This window comes from Pteropus medius, unplaced genomic scaffold (genome assembly GCF_902729225.1).
Source record: "Pteropus medius unplaced genomic scaffold, Ma_sr-lr_union100, whole genome shotgun sequence".
NCBI lineage: Eukaryota > Metazoa > Chordata > Mammalia > Chiroptera > Pteropodidae > Pteropus > Pteropus medius.
The window spans coordinates 620,071-643,040 of NW_024340700.1; the positions used below are offsets into that span (position 1 = coordinate 620,071).

General features: G+C 31.7%; 1 protein-coding gene across 10 annotated transcripts in view; it reads right to left on the reverse strand.

Moving 5' to 3' along the window:
- The window catches only part of PTPRK (protein tyrosine phosphatase receptor type K), a 477,924-nt gene that overhangs the window by 83,196 nt on the left and 371,758 nt on the right, over window positions 1–22,970 (reverse strand). For all 10 annotated transcript variants that reach the window (XM_039881086.1, XM_039881103.1, XM_039881104.1 and 7 more), the window contains 4 exons: window positions 12,628–12,930; window positions 8,916–9,025; window positions 8,264–8,465; window positions 5,783–5,888 (listed from right to left, as the gene is read on the reverse strand). In XM_039881086.1, the coding sequence (XP_039737020.1) occupies window positions 5,783–5,888; window positions 8,264–8,465; window positions 8,916–9,025; window positions 12,628–12,930 (721 nt within the window). The remainder of the gene's footprint in view (window positions 1–5,782; window positions 5,889–8,263; window positions 8,466–8,915; window positions 9,026–12,627; window positions 12,931–22,970) is intronic.

Genomic DNA, 22,970 nt, shown 5'->3' on the forward strand with positions numbered 1-22,970 from the left:
CTAAAGCACAAGTGACATACTGCAACACAGGCACAGATGGACAGAAATCTGTCCTCACCACAGAAATAGACTGACTCTTTTTTCAAGAATTGTTAATAATAAAATGCTACAAATTGTAGAAACAGATGGCATTTGGCCTATTAAAACTTAAAATTAAACTTTCAATACCTTTCCTAAAAGTCTTAAACTTTTCTACTATAGCTATTATTTTATAGAGAAAATTTTTAAAATGCAACTTTAAGATAAAGATCTGCCTAATCACTTGTAAACTTTTTAAAATCAATTTCTGAAACTGGTATTTCAATAATATTCCTTCTTTGTAGGACATTCTTTTGGCAGACATTTTTAGGAAAGGTATACCTAAGAAATTTGATATCATTAATATATTTTAATACATTATTAATGAATTTAAAAGAATTAAGTTTCAAAATTTCTGAAAATTAGTAGAAAATGTATTGTGGTCACCTATATAAATTGAACATAAATAGCTGTGAGTAGGGTTGCATGTTTGACTCTTGAGTCTCCAGGCAAACAAACATGCTCATTCTGTATAGGGAAAACAGTCATTAGTCAATGGCTCTCCAGCAAAAACAGAATGTTTTCTTTAATGAACTTCCACTAAAAAAAAAAAAAAAGAAAAGAAAAAGGGAGACAGGCAAACACACACACATACACACTCAGAAAGAGAAAGAGATTGAATTTGCATCTATGTCAATTAAAAATTAAAATTTATAACACTTTAGAATCTAGTATAAAATTCTAATTCAATATAAATTCTGTTATACCTATAAACAGAAGACCTTCATAGACTAAAAGAAAGAAGCTTTATAAATTAAAAAAAATTCTTTAATTCTTAATTATTCAAGTTCCCATTACCCATTAAAATATTGCTAAGAAATTGGTAGGTTGGTATCCATCTCCTTTCATTTCGATATACAGAAATTGTATTAATGTCAGAAATTGAGATTTGGGCAAGTAACTAAGGCAGAAGCCTATATTATTTGAAATTATGTTTACTGCATCATTCTCTGTATCTCTGCCAATTTGGGTCTCTAAGCTCCTAGAAATGGTATGGACAAGATACATGCTCTCTGAGGGGTCCATGGAGCAGGCACTTGCTAATTTTAAAATGCAGGAAATACATAAGCATAGTCTTTGAGGAGATAAAAGAAAAGATCATAGTTGACATATCCCAGGTTAAGCAAACCTGATCTTTTTTTGTTTCTTTGATTGTTTTTAATTTAAATCCATATTTGTATGTTATACATTTGCATATCCTGTGGATACATGCATATAGGTAGATAAACTTACACATGCACACAATTAGGTCTTAACTAATTCTATTAAATTGACATAGGTTGTACATTACAAATTAAGAAGTTTTATGCAAAGCAGCTGATCTCTCCAGATCTATTAAGAAAAAGGCAAACTGCTGATGTTGGAGAGGAGTGAAGGAAGAAGCAAAAAAAAAAAAAAGTAGCACTTTGGTAAGCGATGTTGTTAATGGGGGAGGCTATGAATGTGTGATGGCAGCAGGTACATGGGACATCTCTGTACCTTCCTCTCAATATGACTGTAAATCTACACTTGTTTTTTAAAAATAAAGTCTTTTTTAAAAAAGTGCTTTCTGCTCTTTGGGAAAGATCGCACTGAACTTGAGATGGAACCCTAAACTAAAAATTATTAAATTCATTAAAAAAAAAATCATCTTTCCTTTGTTGTTCAATTTGTCTAGGCAGGCTGTCCTCCAAACTCATACTTTTACTTTTTCTAAACGGTTTTTTTTTTTTTCCCTGCTACTTTCTTATTTATCAATACAAATTAATTAAAGAACAGAAAATAAGGAATAAGAAATCAAATTAGAAGTAATTTGACTGATTACATGAAATAGACCTATGCTTTCTCATCCTTGTGTTCGTCTAATTATTTAATGGTACTTAATTCTAGCTAGATCTAAATATTATTTGAGCTTAGTACTCTAGTAATTTAAAATATTCCAAAGTCATCTGAAGAGTTTTATTCATTCTACCCATCTTTCATATAGTCCCCATTCCTTTTAATTAAATGTTAAAATATTTCTAAAACTAAGTTAAACTCAATATACTGGCATTATGAATCTTCACTCAATACTCAAAATATGATTTCCCCATATTAAAAAACTAAAAATGATTTCGCTATTCTATAATCTAACTCGATTCAACATTGAAATGTAGTCCTTTTTAGTTTTGTGGGAAGCCAAAACATGACATCTCATCATGCAATTTCCCTTTAGATAAAAAACTAAGAAAATATACAAAGAAATTTTGTCATTAACTCAAAAAGCGATTATAAAATACAGTGGTAGTTTTCTTGATTTAATGCTTAAAAATGTTGGAGCTGAACACAAAATTACCTATAATGGCCTGCCATGGTTTTTTTTCTTACCCATTAGTAAGTAAAACTTCTGTGAATCTGATTATAGTTTCAGCTTGTACACATTCTTAGTGATATCAACAAATTTTATACAATTGTATACTTAAACTTTGCCATTTTTATCTAAAAATGTCTCCTTAAAGCTTCAGGAGAAATTTCCCAGCTCCAACATTTTGCTATTTCTCTTATGGACAGACTTCTCAAGATCTCACAGTCACCGTTGCTCATACTGCCCCATTGCCAACATTTTGATGATCCACAGAGCAAAGGTTTGATTACATTTTGGATACCATAACATTTCTTGCTCTCCATCTCCTCACTCCTTAAATACGTAAGCCAGGTCTCTCATGACTTACCTATTTCTGCAAGAGGAACTATCGGTTTCTGAGTAACAAAACTCAAAATCCTGGCATTAACTTTGACAAGGTCTATTTTTAACCATGTTTCAACTCCCTTGTAATATACACTTTAAGGGCATGTACTAAATTGCCTATGTGGATTTTTATTCCAAGTATCCAGCTCAACTCCTGGCAATATTGCAAGTTATTGAATTAATAAATTTATAGAAACGATAAGTAACTTTAGCTTTCCTAATAAACGAAACTAAATGGACAAACTTTACCTAACAGGGATTTCATGGGTGCTCTGATAGAAGCTTTTGTAATTGGAGTTCATTTGACATTAGGAAGACCAGAGCAGAAACAACTGGATATTTCCACTGGAATTTGGACAAACAGATGGTGAAATGCAGTGTGGCAGACACTAGGTATGTTATAAAGTAGGGAAAAATAGAATCTAGTCTTTAGAGCCTTTGCTAGCAGACAAAGCTAACAGATGGATGCTCTCAGGAGTTTTAGTTAGGTGGTAAATAGGTATGGCTTTTATTGGGAGGAGAGGAGATGGGTCACACAGTAGAAATGGCAATAAGCATAAGCAAACAAGATATTCTGATAGGCTGACATAAATAAAGAAGAAATTGGGTGGAAAGTAAGAGTTTGAAGAATCTGAAGGTAGTAATGAGGATCCAATCAAAGATTTGCAGTACCAGGCCATAAATACATTACTTTGAAAATCCATTACTTCAAGTTGGATCCTCATTTGCAAAGAAATTAGAGAACTGGATAAGATAAGCTTCAAGATAAGGCTTCCATTTCTGGTGGCAATACCAAAGCTAGGAATGTGGTCAGAGGAAAGAAGACAGGACTACCTCACCAGAAGATTCAAAAAGCAAAGAAGGCAGGGTTCATCTGAGGGCAAATTGCCTGACTAGACCAGTGTGGTTCTTCTGCCAGCTGGTCCCTACCTATGGGTGACCCTATGGATAGCTGGGTCAAATTATTACAAAAAACTAAAGATGGATAAGATGGGATGAAATTATCCCCCTGGTAGTAACATTAAAAAAAAATACTTGTTATTTATTTATATATCATTTAATTATTTCTTGCAGTATTCTAGGCTTTAAATTTATTTTTTGAGCACTATTCTCCAAACTGTAAAATTTGGAGTTGACACTGAGTTCAATTCCAGAAAAGTCTGAATGTCTTTCCAACAAATACAAACAGAGGCATTTCTGTGTCAGAGAAAGAGGATATAGTATTATCAAGGATTATTTTTGCATAACCATGAGTTCCGATTATGTGAATTCTTGGCAATTAAACATTTTTGTAATAAGTAAGTGTAAATGAAGTAGAAGGCAAACTTTTGATTGAAAAATGTGTAATTGATAACATGTTCATTAATTCAATAAAGTTCCTGAACACTGGCTATGAGCGAGGCTTTAGAAAGCTACAGGCACCTCTGATTTTCCATGACAAAGCTGGACACAGGCTCTGTGTTTTATTGTAATCATTTTATTTTTGATTTACAATGTTTAGCACAGTGCCTGTCACATAATATATGATCAGTCAATGTTTGTGTAATAAATTGATTAAATGAATAAAGAATTAGCATAGGTTACGTTATGTAGTACAATTATGCAGTAATAATACACTGTTTCCAATTTCCATTAAGTAAAGCTGAATTCACTCAAATATTTAACTTTTAAAAGATAAAATGCAAGTACCTGGCAGTTCATTTAAATAGCAGTAGCAGAACTGAACACCTACAGAGTAAATTTCATCATAAGTCGGGACAAGTGAATAATCCTGATTACTTGTCAATAGAAAAAAATATTAAATGCAGGCATTTTCTCCTTTTCCTTTGGATCAGCAATCAGACTCACTCACAGAACATTGATTCATGAATACCACTCGATACTTATTTGCATTTTCAAGTAGCCAATATTTCCAAAGTGTTTATATGACAAGTATAGTCAGTCATCCCTCTTTTCCTCTGGTGTGGTATTCCTATGTTTAGCCAGATAGGACTCGGAGTTTCCTTTATGAACTTTTATTAATATATTTTTTTTAATTAAAAATATTTCTTTCTTTCCAGTGATATAGAATTATCTGAATGGTTAGTATGTGCTCTTAAGATCAAATGTATTCATTTTATAAATAGAATAAAGATTAATTTTATTTCTTAATGAATGAACATATAAACAACTTAAGATGATTCGATTATGAAATACCTGCATTGATTTCTGTGCCTTCATTTATTTCTCAAAAGAAGTATGAAAACAAAAGTATCTACAAAGTCTAAAAATTTCAAATGAAAACCTGTTAAGTTTTAAATACTTATCTAATTTGAATGTGTAGAAATTAAAATAGTTGAAATAATTTGACTCAATCCCTGAAAACAATGTTTCCTAATTTTATGTAAGATGAGGGTAATATGGGAGATTTTAATATTGGAAGGATAAAGGATATGGCAAATTGAATTTTAATATTTACTATGGAATTCCTGATAAGCAACAATTTAGGAATTAAAAGGTCACATAGGCTGCATACATTATAAGTATTCCCCTTTCATTTCCTCAAAGCTTCCTATTTTTCAATCATTCATATGAAATTATTCATAACAGATTTAATGCATTGGACCAGAGGTATTTTCTCATTCTATTTCTGACAAAAACCTTCAAAGCTCATATACCATAGATACCAATAGAGGAAGTGAAATGAAATAGGACTAGAGGAAAAAAAATAATATAAGAGCAGCTCTTAAATCAAATAGCACAGTGGCGTGAATGATTAAGTTCATGAATATCTCAAAAATCCCCTTAAGATTCTACTCTTAACTACAAGTCTATCTTCAGGCTTTGTCCAAAGAAAAACAAAGATGAAACAAAACAGAAATAAAACCTCTGACAGTAAATGTCAAATGACCGTCACTTAGAAATGAACCACTCAATATACTGGTTGCTAAGCAACTATGAACAAACATCCCTCCTGCTGGCTGTTTTTTCCTTTAATTATTACTTTTCACCTCTTACCTGATAGGTGCACCCTTGGCCTGTGCTGGTCTCAACAATACAGTTATTGTGGTGGCAGTTTCGTTGAGAGAAGCATCAACTCCTTCATAGTCAGGCAAAGTTGGAGCTGATGAGTGATTAATGGGAAAAAAAAGTTTCAATCAATTAATAGTAATATATCATAGTTCGGGTTGAACAAATGATCCTGGCAGAGGGAAAAAAAATCAGTTTAATACTTAACTATCTAAAATGTACCTATTTTGTAGAATAAAATATACACTGAATGTTAACCGTGGGAACTTAAGGCAACAGAAGACAGGAGTTGTTGAATGACCCCAATAGTATCTGGGTCATTTTCGCCACCTTAGTCTCAAAAGAAACACATCAAGGAAGTGTGGTGAATAGAAATGGGAATCTTAGTTTTTATTTACCATGAACTAGCACATGGTTGCTCGATTCTTGAAGAAACATAAATTTTCAAAATGTTTGATAATTTTTTGGGGGGATGGTCGCTTCTTAATCTCAAACTGGTTGAAAAAGTAACCTCAAATGGCTTTTGATTATTTCCATGTAGAAGATATTTAAAAGAGTATATAACCTGTGAAATGTGTGGATTATCAGAATAACAGAACAAATAACACCTAATAAATTTTTAGAGTATTTCATTCATTGAACATTTACTAAATATATACTATGTATTAAATTTTATAACTGCTATAAATATAAAGAAAAATGAAGTGTGGTCTCTGATATTCATAGAATTAAAAGTAAAAGTTCACAGCTTATCAAGAGTGAGAGTCTTATAAAAAATTATAGCAAAATTAGGTGACCAAAAGAGAAACATTAATTTGCCAAAACGATCGTTCTCAAACTAGTAAGATCAGAAGAACCTGAGGGCTTCTTTAGATGCAAATTGCTGTCCCTTTCTTCTAGAGTTTCTCATTTAGTAGGTGTGGGAAGAGGCCTGATCATGTGCATTTCTACAGGGTTCCCATCTGATATCGATGCTGAAGAACCATTAGTATAAACTAGTGTTGGGAGTTTGGGAAGATGAAACAGAAAACTTCAGGGTTTAGGTGATGCTTGAGCTGAAAGTTGAAAGAAGAGTAAAAACTCATCAGGAAGATAAAGCATAAAATAAAATTCCAAAAAGAGGAATAATGCTATTTGTTCAATGCTAACAGCTTTACAAGTTTTTATGTAAATTTTGTAGGTATCTCTGTTGAAAGATCTTATTTATTTATAGCACTATTGATAATTCTAGAGGGTGAGAAATATGTTTCGCCATATACTATCACCAAGTCCTATTTTCTAGTAAAGTGACTCAACAAATATTTTAAATTGATGATTTAGGATTGTTCCATCAAGAAATAAATTGGCAATTTTAATATATTGTTATTTTCTAACACGATGGATATTTAATTTTTTTCTTTGTTAGAGTATTAAGATAAATTAAATGTTATTATGCAAAGGAACCACAGCTCATACTGGAACCATAGCTAATTTTTCATGATATAATTTTTTAAAGTTTTGCATTATATGCAAAACATTTCCAAATAAAGTTTTGGACTTAGAAAAGTTTAGTGAGTATGTAGCTTCCTTTTGATGCAAATGTTATCAATTCAGAACAATGGTAAAATTGTTTAATGATGTATTTACCACTTATATATGCTAGGTAGAACTATAATGAAAATAAACATGAAGAAACAAAAAGAACTTAGAAATTCAAAATTAGTATTCAATATATTTTAATTTTAATATATTAATTTCAACATATTAGTGGTTGATTCTTTTTTAATTTTAACTCATTAGTTACATATATATTTATTTTAGTAATCATAAACAAATAATATAAAACATTACATAGGCTGGAGTACATTTAAGGCATTTTAGAATGTTAATTCCTGGCAAAAAATTTAATCAGGTTTAACTGATGACTTGACTGAAGGAGCAGTCACATCTGTAAACAATTTAGTCAAATGTAAACTAAGAAATTGTGAGCATAACATAATGTAAATTTAATTGTATTTGTTTATCACCTAAATACATTGTGATTCTGAAATTTAGATAATTATGTGAGATTTCTGAGAAAGTAAAGCTCATTATTTGTCTAAAATTATCAGTGTCAGTGAAAATGAAACGGAAAGATAAGTTATGTGGTACTAAAACAGTAGAGCAAGAATCTTCTACAATTCTTTAAGAAAATTAATTTACAGTAAAGAGATACCATAATAATTACCAACTCTTCAAAAGTATCATAGGCCTATTAGCATATGTAATGAACTTTGACAGATTTTTAGTAAAGATAAAATGTAATTTTTTAGAAGACCACTGTCAATTAAAAGTGACTATTTTGGATACGTTTGGGTTTGGACATATAAGTAAGAATAATCTGCATTCAAATAATTATTTAAAGTGCCTTCAATCATTAAAAATTCAATAAGTATATATGTGACTCCCTAGAACATGCTATTAAAAAAAATGCTTTATCGATTTGCATACCTGAGATATTGGTCGTCACATTGATAGCTGTAGCTGGTCCAAAGCCTTTGACAGTGCTGGCTCTTATGAAAAACTGGTATGTGGTTCCAGGATGAAGGTGCATAAAGACATGATGTGTACTGTTCCACAAATTTGATACAGTCTGTGGAGGTCCAGCCACTGGAACTGCAGGATCAAAAGATCTTATACTGCTGTAGCTCACCTGTTTTAAGAAATATATTTTCTATTACATATCTAGTATGTCATAAATATTTTGCTTTTTTGAGATTAATTCTTTACTATGAAACAACTGACATTCAATGTCCTTCCCTAAATCACTGTCTAAAATGAGTTTCTTTCTTTTACAAAAATTCATTCTTTATAACCATCATTAATTCTGTTTGAAAAGGCTAATCCTGCTTCCCTAAAACAATTCCCTCCCCACCCCAAAAAAACATATATTTACTTTAAGAATCTGAAAATTCTAGGTACCATATAATCTTTGTTTTGATACTAAATTTTCAGAACAAAGAATGTGAAAGTTAAACAGAAGAGAAATAACAATAATTTTAATTCTTTAATCTTCACTTTTGCCCCCTAACTTCCCTCTAACCTTTTCCTATTACTCTTCCTTCAATTTACATTTCAATTAACTTCCTTGTTCTCTCAGTACCTCATATTGAGTGATGATTCCATTAGGATCTAAAGGCTCTTTCCAGTTCAAGAAAATCTTATTTTCAAAGGATGTTCCTTGAAGAGAATTGACTGGAACAGGGCCAGGCACTACAAATACATACATTTTGATTATAAGAACTCTTACAACAGACACAGGACGAGTAAATCATGTAGACGGACAAACCAAATTGCAAATACATGAAATAAATAAAAACATGTCCTTAAAAAGAAAATAATCTATATGACCAGTTTTCTGACTTTAATATATGAAAATTTAAAGTACGTCTATATGCTTCTAATGTAAAAAATGTACAACTATAAAGTTATTTTTATTCAAAAGAATATTCTATCACCTTAGGAACTGAATAAATTGCGTAGTCTAGTTTTGTCTCTTGTATACCTCTGATAACATGAAAATCTCATTTGTAATTTGTTTCATGAACACAGCTGTATTTTCTTGAAAGATATTTTGAAGTTTATAAGCCCCTAAAGAGTCTCCATAAACAAAGTTCATAAAATAATGAATCATAATAATTAACACCTCTTAGACTCAAAAGCCAAATCATACAGTACTGAATTGAAATGCCCATTAATAGTCATGCTGATTTTTATAGCTATACTTATAAAATTTCTATAATTTAAAAGACAAATGGATTATTACAAGTTTTTAAAGAAAACTATTAAGATGAATAGGTTCAAATATCACTGCTTCAGTTTTTTTAAATAAAATTCACTTTTAAAGCTAAGAATTAAACCATTTTAAAATATCATACTTGTTTAGAGCTCATCGATCAGCATAACTAGTTTTGAAGTGTCCCCAGGTATGACAAGACTTGAGGAACCTCCATTCCAGTCTAATCTGCAAATGTTATATAACTGATGATACCCAATGGCAGGAATGAATGATATGTCAGCTTCTATCAACAAAATTTGACACAAGATACTTTGTTATCATATATTTTTCTCTTATATATTTTATTTAAAAATATAGTTGCTATTTTGTCACATAGATAGCGTTTCTTGTTCTGCTAATGTTTAAAAATATACTCTTTCTATCCTACTTTGCTTAAAAATGTGTTTTCTTTTGAAATATTGACTTAATATTAGGCAAGTATGAGTTTTAATTATTATTTTTCCTTAATATAACATTTCAGTGAACTTCACACATGACATTATCTAGAAATGTAGTTTCAGAGTATAAAGCAATTTTGTGAGGATTGAAATAAATTAAAAATCACTGGATCAAAGGAAATGCATTGCATCGTGGCTAGCGGTATTAAGAAAATCTGAATGATATGTCAAAAGAGTAAGATTTATTTCAATCTACAAGGAGATGATGAATGATGTTCTGACCTCTGCAACAGCCAACATAATTTGGCACATTAATAAAAAATTCATAAAGGAAAGAAACCCACAGTAAACAGAAAAGATGTCAGCACTAAACTTCGGATGATCTGTGCATGCATCTGTCAACGGAAGACTCAGGGAGTAGTTAACCAAAGGCATCCACTACTCTTCCACCCCAACCAGTCAACAGTATTGGCACAGGATATGTAGTTGATCAAGACAGAGAGGATGTGATGGCCTCTGTGTGCAAAATGTGGAATCTATTGAGGCTGCCATGGGCATTAGTTTGTTTTCCAAGAGAGTACCTATTGTTTCCATTTTACTCAAATGACATAAGCTTAAAATTGTCACTAAGGAAAAAATATTTCTTCACTTTTCCATACATCTCACAGAAGAAGGTGTTTGTTGGAGGAAGGAGGAGGCAAAACTACGATTAATGAGTAAACATTTATGTGATGGTATGTAATTAGTGTCTGTGTTCACCAAACATAATTTGGCTTATAAATACCATTAAATGGTATGGATATACTTCAAATTGTTCACAAATAGGGATAGTTTTAAATGTTTGCATAATTCCACATTGAGAGAGGGATAGAATTGGTGGTGAATAATCTCCCCAGAATGTGTGTATTACTCTGCTCTTCTTACACATGTTCTAATTTGTCAGTAGGATTCACTTCAAGTACCTATAAGTCATATTTGTTAGAGAGAAGTCTGTAGTAAAATTATGACCAAGACAGTGTGCTATACTTCTGATATTGCACCAGGACAAATAGAATAGAGGGGAGAAAGAACTACCCTAAGGTGAACTACAAAGAGTGAAACAAACGGGGCAATGGAGTAAGGGGACAGACAAATTATATTCACTAATTTCTATAACCAAAGGAAGACAATGACTTACCACATACAGACATCTATATATACTTATAATTTGTGTAAATACAACATGAAGTTCCTAACACCATTATCATGGAAGTCTTCATATTGCAGGGAATGTCACTTCACATTTCTACATTAGCAATTTTTTAATTCAGATAGAATGCTGGCTTTTATTCCCCTGCTTGTGATTTACTTGAGAGCTGTTTCAGCTATTTTTTTTTTTTTTTTTTTTGCATGTAAGAAAGTACTTTAAAATATAACTCACAAAATGGAAAGGGGAAAAAAGTAAATGTTGGTGGGGCAAGATTATATTAAATAAACATTATAACCTTTAAAATGTAATAAATACACATTTAAAAATAGCTCTGTATTAGCAAAAAAACTGTCCTCAAACCAGGCTTTTCTGCTGAGCTAACTTCTTAATATTGATTTTTATCAATGCCGGAATAAAAAATGAAAACAAAATCTCATACAAAAAATTCTACTCATGCATTAAAAAACATATGCAATAAATTAAATATAAATTCTACCTTAGGGTTCTGGTGAGAAATCATTTTCGCTTTGTTGTCATGATTTATAAATGTCCCCAGAATTCTTTTCATGAAATTATATTCTTTTATTAGATGGTTGATGATATATTATTTTTGTATGTATATAGGGCAGCAATAATTTACTAAGACTGACTTAATTAGATCATCATAATCCATTGATCCTCGCAACAATAGATTACGATTTAGATATTCAGTCTCCCCTCGGGAACACTGAGACCCATCAAGCATTCTATGTAGAAACTAGAGCTCACATGGGCAGATCTGAAGACTAAGTTACTTGCATATAAGTCATAGAAAGTATAGAAAGCATATACTTCAATCATTTAGTTTTATATATAAAGAAAAAGCAGGGGAGAACCTCATAGTAAAAGAAATTAGTTTAAGAATGTATTTTGAAATAATAGCATGCAACTCGACATTATTAAAACCAATAAAAATGCTTCAAAGTAGAGGTTAAAATAAAATTAGGATAAAAATAATATAGAAAGTAGAATAAATAATGCCATTTACTTTTATAAAACTGTTTCTGGATAAAATAAATAATACAGTCATTAGTATGATCAATTTAGACATAATTTAAAAATTCCATAATAATTCCCTTCCTAATTATTAATCTAGTCATATGTGTACCTTAAAACACACTTTTAAAATTTAATGAAATATGAAAAATGTCGTATAAGCCTAATAGCATTCTTTGGTTTCTAGAGAAAAAAGGCAAGCAGTAAAGGTACATCCCAGCTAATATTTGATGTTCCTCTGAAGAATGTTAAGCTTTTTGTTAAAGGCAAACTCTTTCCAAAGTTAATCTTATTAAAAGTATTTAGCAGATTTGAGAATCCAATTCAATTCTGGGTACTCTAAAAACATTGTAAGCAATTACATAATTTTTATTATATAATTCTTCTTTTTGAAAATAATGAAATATGAGCATACCATCTTCATCAGTTTGAATAATCGTCTCTTCACTCTCCTTTCTGCCTTCTGGATTGGTTAGGATCATCTTGAGGCTAACGTTTGTATAAGGTGGCAGATGGTTCACAATATGCTGAGGGGCTTTGGGGTCCATGTCCAAACAGTCTGCCTTGCTCTCGTTGTGACCATGGAAGTAATGGTAGCAGATAGTGACATTAAAAGTGTGGCAACGAGTAATGTTGTAACCCAGGGATTCCCAGTCCACGGCAATGCGCCTTGCCTGTATCTCAGCAATCTTTAACGTCTTTGGGGTTCGCATAGGTTCTGAAAAATAAATGAAAGACACAGATAGCTGTCAACTTTATAATGAATAGTCTTGGAAAAATAAAACACTGAGCATGACACAGCATGTGTAAACCAGGAAAATTTGGAAGTCATCTTTTATTCTTATTCGTGATTCTATTCTTGAAAATTTTGATTGGGGTCTATCATTTCCCAATAGGAAAAGAAGCGAAATGTAAAATGTCAACAATCCACAGTACTCAGAAACATGGTGGGAAATAAAAACCTGAAAGTGTGGCCACAATGCCTCGACGGTGGTTGCTGTTGTTACTGCCAAAGGGCCGATCTTTGCTTTTGTCATTATTGAGCAAGTGAATTAGCTAATATATCATAATGGATAAGAGTCAACACTTGCTGCTCTATGATTTGTCATGTCACCAAGCTATGCTGTATACTAATTAGTCTAATTGTAACACTAAACTACCATTTACAAAAAATGACGCAGATATTAATTAACAGTTATTACTTCAGTAATGATGTTGTTCATCAAAGCAGAACAATATCTGGGAAAAATTGCAAGGATACATGTGGATATTCACATTGTCATCTATCCTTCGTGATCTCTTTCTGTCTTTTTCTAGGAAACACTCAAGTTTGACAATACATTCACTGTCACCGAAACCAAACTGGGAGGTGAATTTTCATTCAACTGGAAAATGCTGGCAGAACTAAACACTCCAAAGACTGGAGTCCATCTATCACTGCTTCCCAAGTGTATTCCTCCCTCATGCAAGACTAACTTTAATCGTCTAAACTTAATCAAAATAATTAGTCTATGAAAGTCAAGGCCATGGTAAAGTCTACACAGTAAACAAACCAATACATAGCACAACTTTAATACATTGATTTGACAACGAGATTAAAGTCAAGGCCAAGGTCAAGGTTTTGTCAAGGCCTTCCTTAACTCACTGCAGATAGTCAATGCTATCACTAAATGGAAATCAGTAGGGAAAAAAAGAAGAAAAATAAGTAATACAAAAAATGAGCCAAATTTGGTGTTTTTATAAATTTGACCTTTTAGATTAAAAATTTCAGTTATGTAAAAATAACCAGCAAGGTACACAGATGGGAAACCTAAATTGGGATTCCAGTTCAAAGTATTTAATTTGTGATATAAAATATACTGGGGTGGTCATTTAATTAAAAACCTCAAAACTACAAAAATAAACATGTATATACATGCAAATTAATCTTTGGTAGACTCTAATACTTAGGTTTTAAATGCTGTCTGCAAATCTGATTGTTCACAGTATCAGGTCTCCCTACATTCACACCTTTGTTACATGTTTTTTTTTTACCTTAAGCATTTTAAGTAGGCTGCAAGATGTGGCTCTCTAATCATTAAAAAAAATCTCTTTATATGTATAGCTCTGTGCTAATATTTTCATTGCCAGGCACAAGAGACACTTACAGTTCAGTCTAGTTACTATAAACAGTCTTCACCACCACTGCCTACCAGCTGACCAGGCAGTAACAGATTTATCCTAAAATTCCCAGCTAAACTGTGATTTTGCGCCTGCTAGGCAACAACCAAATACAATTTAATGGTCCTGTTCAGGTTAGGCTGAATTTTGTTCTAAAAGTAGAATGAGAATGTAAAATTTCTCCAAAAAATGCCTAGAGTATTTGAATAAAATCTCCCATTCAACAATGAGAAAAAACACAATAAATATTAATTCTTGTTTAGTTTATTTTTTTAGAACTAGTACTTATGTACTTGTTTTCATATACTCCTCATTTTGAATCTGACATTTCCCCCTTTATAAATTTCTCTTTTTCGTTTTATCCTACTATTCAGTTTGTACTTACTCTGCATTTTAATACAACTTTAAAAGCATAGCTAGACAGCTTCCACACTGTGAAGACGCAGTAGCTCTACATCCTCTATTCTACATTTCTAAGAGTTTGCAGAAGATATACTTATTATGAATTACATAAAAAATGCATAGAGTTCAACTTGAGAATTTGATTTTCTGTATTTAAATGCTGCTTACTTTGACAGTCATATAAATCATATTTAAAACTCTCATTTAAAAATTGGGAAAGGATAGCTTTATAAATTCTATACCCTAAATTTCACTAACTAATGTGTTATTAACTGATATAAAAAAACAAAGGGTGTGAAAAGGAATAGGTCATCTAAGAGGCAAAGAATCATTCTACAAAGTCAATATCGTATTTAAAAACTGTATTTTTTCTCAGTGACTTGAATAAATGCTGAAAAATTCACTATTATTACTAAAATAGTGACTTAAAATATAATTTCACTCTCACCTCAGAATAATATTCAGAAACATACATAAAGTAAACACACACGCATCACTTATACACACATATGTATGCATATATATATACACACATAGGTATGTAGCATGCTTATTATATACATATATATACACATACATATGATGGGCACTCTGCTATGCAATTTGTCAGTTCCATTAGGCCTAACATGCATGAGTTGACAATTACAATCATTTAAATTTTTTATATTAGAGTCTTTATAAACAGTAGACTTGAGACTGTTCTACTACTATGAAATTCATTCAAAGAAAATTCTATGAGTTCAACAAAGAAATTATCTAAATTCCTCACCCTGATCCATTATTTCTTGTGCTTCACAATAACTGTATTGTTTCTGATATAACACATATGTAAAAAAATAACTTTCTAAATTGAAGTAATTACTTAAATTGTTATAGGATAACTGGAAGCAGAAAGATATTGCTTGGCACCCATTATGTTCTATACAAGCTGAGTATAAGTGCTGCTTTAAAATTTAAATAATTTAAAGAAATATGGTGAATTTCATATAGAGGCACCACAGTAAATAGTATTTATAACCAACAAAGTAAATAACCATAATGATGATAAAACAATGGAGATCAATGCACATCTGTCAAGTGTTTTAGAATTAATAAATGTTCTCTCATCTTCCCAACTTTTTGACTTTCCATAGTCATAGAGTTTTTATTAGGTATTCTACATATGCGATTTTATAAAACAGTTCTCTCTCTCATCTCTGCTTTTCTGGTAAAAGAAAGACTAGGAAAGAAATAAGGAATTGAAAAACAGTTGTGGGGCAAAGTTCTGGCAAAAATTTGGGACGAAATACAGCAAGGCATGAGCTTCATGTAGGCAAAGTATTATATTAGGACTTTTTAACAAATTTACCTAGTATGAAACAAAATAGATTGTCTATTCTATAAATTGTTTAATACCAGTCACTGTGGAGGATACTAAAGTGAATAAGACAATAACAGACCTCAAGGAGCTTAACATTTATTTAGCAAAGATAATAAGCTAAAAAACATACATAAATAATTGAAAAGTACGTTATATATGAATAAAATAAAATACTATACAAATTCAAGTGTAAGAAATAACTTCCACCTGTCAATGGAATTAAATCTAAGTGGATAAAGGCAAGATCTGTTGATATAATTTGGATAATTAATACAAAAGTAGAGCAAACAGGATGAATAAATATACAGAACACAACTGAAATTTAAAAAATGTAATCCCACTTGGTTGCAGTACAAATCATCTAGTAGGAGATTATGTAGAAAGACTTGGTTGGAAAAAGACTGAGAAAACTTTTGATGCCATGGTAAAAAATTTAACTTGATCTGATAAGCTATGGAAAGTCACACAGAAGATTAACATAATCAAATAAATGCTTTAGAAAAATTAATTTAAAGGTCCCATCAAGTTTGCAGGTACTGGAGGTAGAAAAATCCAAAGACTGCAATGTGTTAGAGGAGAATAAGGTGACAAGAAGGAGTGTGACTTCGCAGAGATGGAGTTAAGTTCAGGTTGGAAACTGCTAAGTCAAGAACAGCTCGGAATGACATTCCATTATATATATGAACCATAACTTCTTTATCCAGTCATCTGTTGATAGACATTTAGGTTGCTTCCATATCTTGGTTATTTGGTGAATTGTGCTGCCATGAACACAGATCTTTATGAATTATTGTTTTGGTTTTCTTTGGATAAATAACCAGAACTGCAATTGCTGGATCAAAAAAATACCCATTTTTAATTTTTTGAGAAAAATGAAATCTTACCATTTGCAACAACATGGATGGACCTAGAAGTTATTATGTTGAGTGAAATACATTAGACAGAGAAAGAGAAATACCATATGATTTCACTTATACGAAGAATCTAAGGAACAAAAAGAACAAACTAATCAAAAACAGACTCATGAACACAGAGGACAATCTGGTGAAGGTGGCGGGGGTTGGGGGCAGGGACGGGGCAGAGTTGGGGAGCTGGGAGAATGGAATGAAACGATAAAGAAGTACAAATTAGTAGTTGATAGATGGTCACAGGCATGGGGAGCACAGCATAGGGAATGCAGTTAGCATTAATGTAATGTCTAGGCGGAGAGCCAGAGGAGAGAAAGAGCAATTAGGGGGATCATTTTATAAACTATATAAATAGTTTACTTGAAACTAGTAATAAAATAAAATGTTAAAAAATAACAGCTCTAAGTTAGGGTGGTAATAGAAAAACCATGAAGTCAAACTTTCTAGATCATTCTACTTTTTGAAATGTTTGTTCAATACGCACACTAACTTAACTCTTCCCTAAATCATGAATTAGGAAGGTTCAAATCTACTACATAAGGACCGAGGACACAGGCAGAGGAATAAGGTTTAAGGCCAGATGTGACATACTTAGAGAAGGGGAAGGGGGCAACAAGGACATTAAAGCAAAATCTAGTCCTGTCTCATTCTACCCTTTAAACGATGACTCTTAACTCCTCTTGTTAAGTGCCCAATGGACAGATGTACAACAAAACTGGCAGAAAGCTCTTTTTCATTCATTCATTGCTAATAAATCCTAGTAAAACACCTATTAAATTAAAAAAAAAGCTCACACAATAAGAAATGTCAGTATTACCTAATTTTCTGTATCTTTCCTGCCAAATGTTGATCAGCTAAGTTTACTAATTTTTCTCATTCCATTTTTCTTTTTATTTTCAACCCATTTCCTATTCGTTATAATGAAAAAGGCTACATGAAATAAAGATGAAATAAAAAGAAATGGCAGAAAATTTACATATCAAATCTTTGACCAATATTATATAATTAGCAGGTAAACAAAGAAGTAACATATCATTGCCCTCATTTAATTCTAAATAGACTGAGCATGGGGTTTATTCCTGTAACACTTTATGTGTCAAATTTTTAGCACAACTTAATGGGATAAAATGAAGAACTACTTAATAATTCCATGAAGGTTAAGAAAAATAAAGGCAATATGAACAGAACCTGTTGACCTTGAGTCATCTCTCAATAGCAAGATGATTTAATAAGTGGTTCTAGATAAATAGTAGGGAATTCAATTTTTTGGTACTTGCTAAACAACATGTGACATGACAGGTCAATATCCATGTCTTTTTATAGTGATAATCTCCAGTTATTCTGAAAGAATTGTGAAAACAAAAGCTTTACTAGCTACAAAGGAACCAAGGGCAGGCATCACATTTCCCTGGAATCAGTTTTTAATGATAAAACTTATTATCTAGCTGTCAGTCAGAGAAAAATAGAAGATGTCCCAAAGCTCATACCAAGAAAAAAAAAAGGAAGATCTTGTCAAAGATGTACACAAACTAAGAACACTGAAGCGTGACAGGAGCATCGTGCTCCTGGCTGTCTTTTCATCAGAAATCCTAGAATCTGACTGCAAAGCACAATTTCCAATCCATTTATCAAAACAAATACAACGAAAGTAAATTTCCTGACTGCCAGAGAAAATATTTGTTAGTGTACAACAAAAAATAATGGAGACAAAATATTTGAACAAAAGTGAATTAGAAAATGTAAAAAGGAAGAAAACATTGGCATTCTTTGGGGGATAAAAAAAACTTAAGGTCTTTGGAAGATGTTGTCTTTTACTTTTCATTATTGTTGCTTTGTATTTTTATTCTTTTTCTTCATGGTAAGAATTGAGAATAATCGAGGTTTTACACTGAACATCTTCTCAATCTTATAACATCATTAATCTTGCCAAAAAAGATTTCATCTCTACCCCCATGGGTCAAATAGAGTTAATGATAAGTTGGTGAGATGACTTGATTAGTACTGTAATATGAGAAAGCCTCGGGTCCAGGAATAATCACAAGACAACTGTCAGCTCTTTTGGCTTTATGGCTGTGTTGCTGAAATGACATGCTTGGACTCAGGGGATATAGAGTGACAGGGGGTGCATAGCTCATTCGGCTCTCCTGCAGTCACAGTAATTATTTAGCCAGTATCATCAGAACAATACTAAGCACATAATCAAATTAAAACAAAACAAGTCATCATCATGGCTCCCAAGTCTTACTGAAGTTCATCAGATAATTCTAATAAAATTAACATTTGCATCCTCTCTACAATAATGCCAAGGAAATCAATTGATTTTTAAAAAAACAATAATACCAAAGTGACATGACAAAAAGACAAAGATAATTTTTTCCCCAAAGATAAATCATACTGAATGTCATATCATGATACCTAATTCTCAAAATAGGAGCAGTTGAAAATCTGGAGACCCTTTAATAGTCCTCACTTAGATTTTTATGGAATGATATTAAACTGTTGGAAGAAACACATAATTGCAATCAATGAATATACTTTGATTTGTCTCTGATATTGTATTCCCACTTATGTTTACAATTTAAATAAAAGTTAAAAAGTAAAACATTCTTTGTAGACAACTGCCTATATTTGGAGAAAACATAAAAGAGAAAAAAGAGGCATTTTCTTAAATTATGAAAAAAAGAAAATAATAATCTACTCTTACTGTATAAATAAGCCTTCTTTTTAATAAAAAATTTTATCAACACCATTAATCAGATGCAAAAAGTACAGTGATTCGTACATAATGCTAAAGAAACATATGAAAAAACAATACTTAATAATATGTGGTATATAAAAAAAGGTGACTTTAGAGGAGTTGTACATAGCAATAACAAAACTCTAGAGAGGATTTTCAATGCCTTTATACCTTTTTAAAAAGAAGATAAATGACCTACTTCTTAGGTTGTCCTAAAAAATGAGGTAAATAAATATTTTTTTATGCCAAGTACAGTCATTGACCCATAGAGTATGCTTGGAAATTTTTATTTTCTGAAAAATAAAGCAAATAGTTTTAATATACTTTCAGCTCACGAGCTAACGAAAAGCGAACTAAAGAACCTAACTCCATGTAGTAGCTGCAGCAATGGCTCCAGTTCTTTACCTCCTTCTGTTCATGCTGTTTGCCATATGACCTTGCAATCTCTCACACCGAAGACGTGGGGTCCATTTTCCCACCCTTTAGTTTTGGGATTGCCTTGTGACTTGCTTTGGTCAACTGCGTGAGGCAAATGTGATGGCATGCTAGTTCTCAGGCTCTGTCTCAAAAAGGCCTTTGTGCTCCTGCTTGCTCTTACACCTCCACCATCAATTCTAGAATATAAGATACATATGGAGCACAGCTTAGCTGTCCCAGTTATCCCAGCAAATGTCAGTCAAGATCTGTCAGTAGAGTCTACAAGCAGATTTGTGAGCCAGCCAAGATCATCTCAGGTTCCTAGCCAATTATTCCAGAAGAATGAGCAATACTTATTTGCTTTGTGCCACTGATGAGATTTTATGACCAGTTGTTGCTCAGCATTTTGATATAATCTCTATTTTTAATCTCTTCATTTGTAAATTACCTTAATATTTGTGTGAAGATTATGACAAAGATCTCTCCATAGGAAAAAAAAACAAATTTTATTTCTCTCTTAATAGGTTGTGCTGAACCATACAACATGCTTTTTTAGTATTATTTTTGCAATAGTAGCAAACGTTTATTAAGTGTATGACATGTGCTAGATACTACGATAGTATAGTATATGTTTAAAAATGACATTAAATGAATTTGTGTTCTTCTTATCTCCTACGTGCTCTCTAAGGGCAGGTTCAGTTCTTTACTATGCTCCTACAATACTAATATATCACATGTTGGACTACTAACTCTATGAATGTTAAGGCATGTCAGTACTTTAGTCAAAGCTATAATAATTGAGAGTTTTTCACTAGCCTACTCCATCATTGCAGTGCAATATTTACTAAAAGTTTGTTTATATTAATATGACTTTGTAGGTGTATATAAAAGTAAATCTGCAATAGTCTAAATTTCTTTACTTTTGAGTGGATAGTCAGACAGAAAAAATACATTTCATATCTACTATACAAACCCCTGTTTAGATGCAGAAATAGTACATATTTTACTCGACTGCATAACTCCCTTATAAACATCTTACAGCAGTCTTGAACGAGTAAATCAATTCAAACTAGGGAAACTATTATAAAGTATATTTGATTAATGAAATGTTAATAGGGCCCATTTTTAGTGAGGCTATCTTATGACGTGAATTCCTGCCCTCTCATCCAACAAAGAGTATAACAATTACATTATGATATGTCATAATGTAATTCGATCATGTATGGCTTATTTTATAATTTACAAAGATTATGATTTTAATACTGCAACTTAGGTCCTTATTTTACATCTTCTGGAAATGTACTAAGTAGAGTAATTTGCTTTTGATCATATTTCTTAAGAAAGAAGAAAATTTTCTAAATTATAAGAGTAAAGAAAGCTATAGTATACAAACTTCAAAAGTGATAATGGCTACCGACATACTTTTTTATAAAATGCAAGTGTCTGGTAACATGCTTGCTTCAGGGGAATGGAAAGATAAGGATTGCCAGGCTGATGATTATTTGTCCATTTCCTTTTCTGAAGCCACCATTTACTCTATGCTTCTATGCATGATTAACAGCTTGCAGATCCTTCACGTGTAATCAATAGTGGTGAAGTTTTATATTAGGTTTAGAGATTAGATAGCCTTGATTATAAATTTTATCGATTTGTACAGCTTAGCTGCAGAAATCCCTGCACATTTTTCAGAGATTAAATTAAAAGGAGATATATGGCCTACACACACTAGAAATGCCAGTGCGATTCTAAGGTGTGACCTCTTTACACTCATTCCCCGAGATGAATAAAACCTATCTAGCACACTGAACAATGAATCAGCATGTCAACAAGCATCAAGCTGAGATAGTAAACACAGTGAAAATGTGACAAAAAGAATTACAAAATCAAAAGGAAACCTGCCTAAGACTATAATTAATACAGGAGACTTGAAAGGATTAATTGCTTCAGCTCATCTGTAAATTAGGAAATTGACAGAGATAAGAATGATGAACTCCTTAACTTCTACCTGGAAAATCTGAGTTTATATTAAAACTGAAGATTTATGATCTCTTTTAAAATAAAAAAAAAATGAGTACTTTCTTTTAATTACTAGAAAAATATGATCATTTTAAAGTTAGTGAATAATAACCTAGTGACTATAAAATAAATAACTAAATCTATGAATGTTCCCGCCCTAAGAACTATTAAAGCACTGCTATATATATATAAGTCCACTATTTTAAGGTCTGAGAATGTCCCGAAACAAACAAACAAACAAACAAACAAACAAACAAACTAAAACATCTATACACTTAAGCAACATAAGGAGGGGCACTAATGTTCTATTATGGCTTTCTGAATATTATTTCACCTTTACCTTTGTGAAATATCTTTCATTATTTCCAAATGAGTATGTCCTAGATCTGCATAAGTCCTATATATGATGACACATAAGGCAGAAATAAGTATAAGGCGATTGATCTTAATATGCATTCTAAAGAATTCATTTCCTTACCTTTAAAAAAAATATTCAGCATTAGGTTTACAGCATGAACTGCCTTTAGCCAGTCTAGGGTTATACAACGTTCCAGTACATTTTATATTGGCCTTGAAAGAAAATAAAATCCCCTTAAATTATGTAAATAAAATAGTAACGTATCTATAATTAAGTACTTTATGTAAGATATTTGTTGAAGGTATTTTCTATAAAATCTGCTAACATTTTCAAATGATTCTATGGGAAAGTATAAAATGATGACAACACATAGAAATGACAACTTAGAAGATTGCTTTCC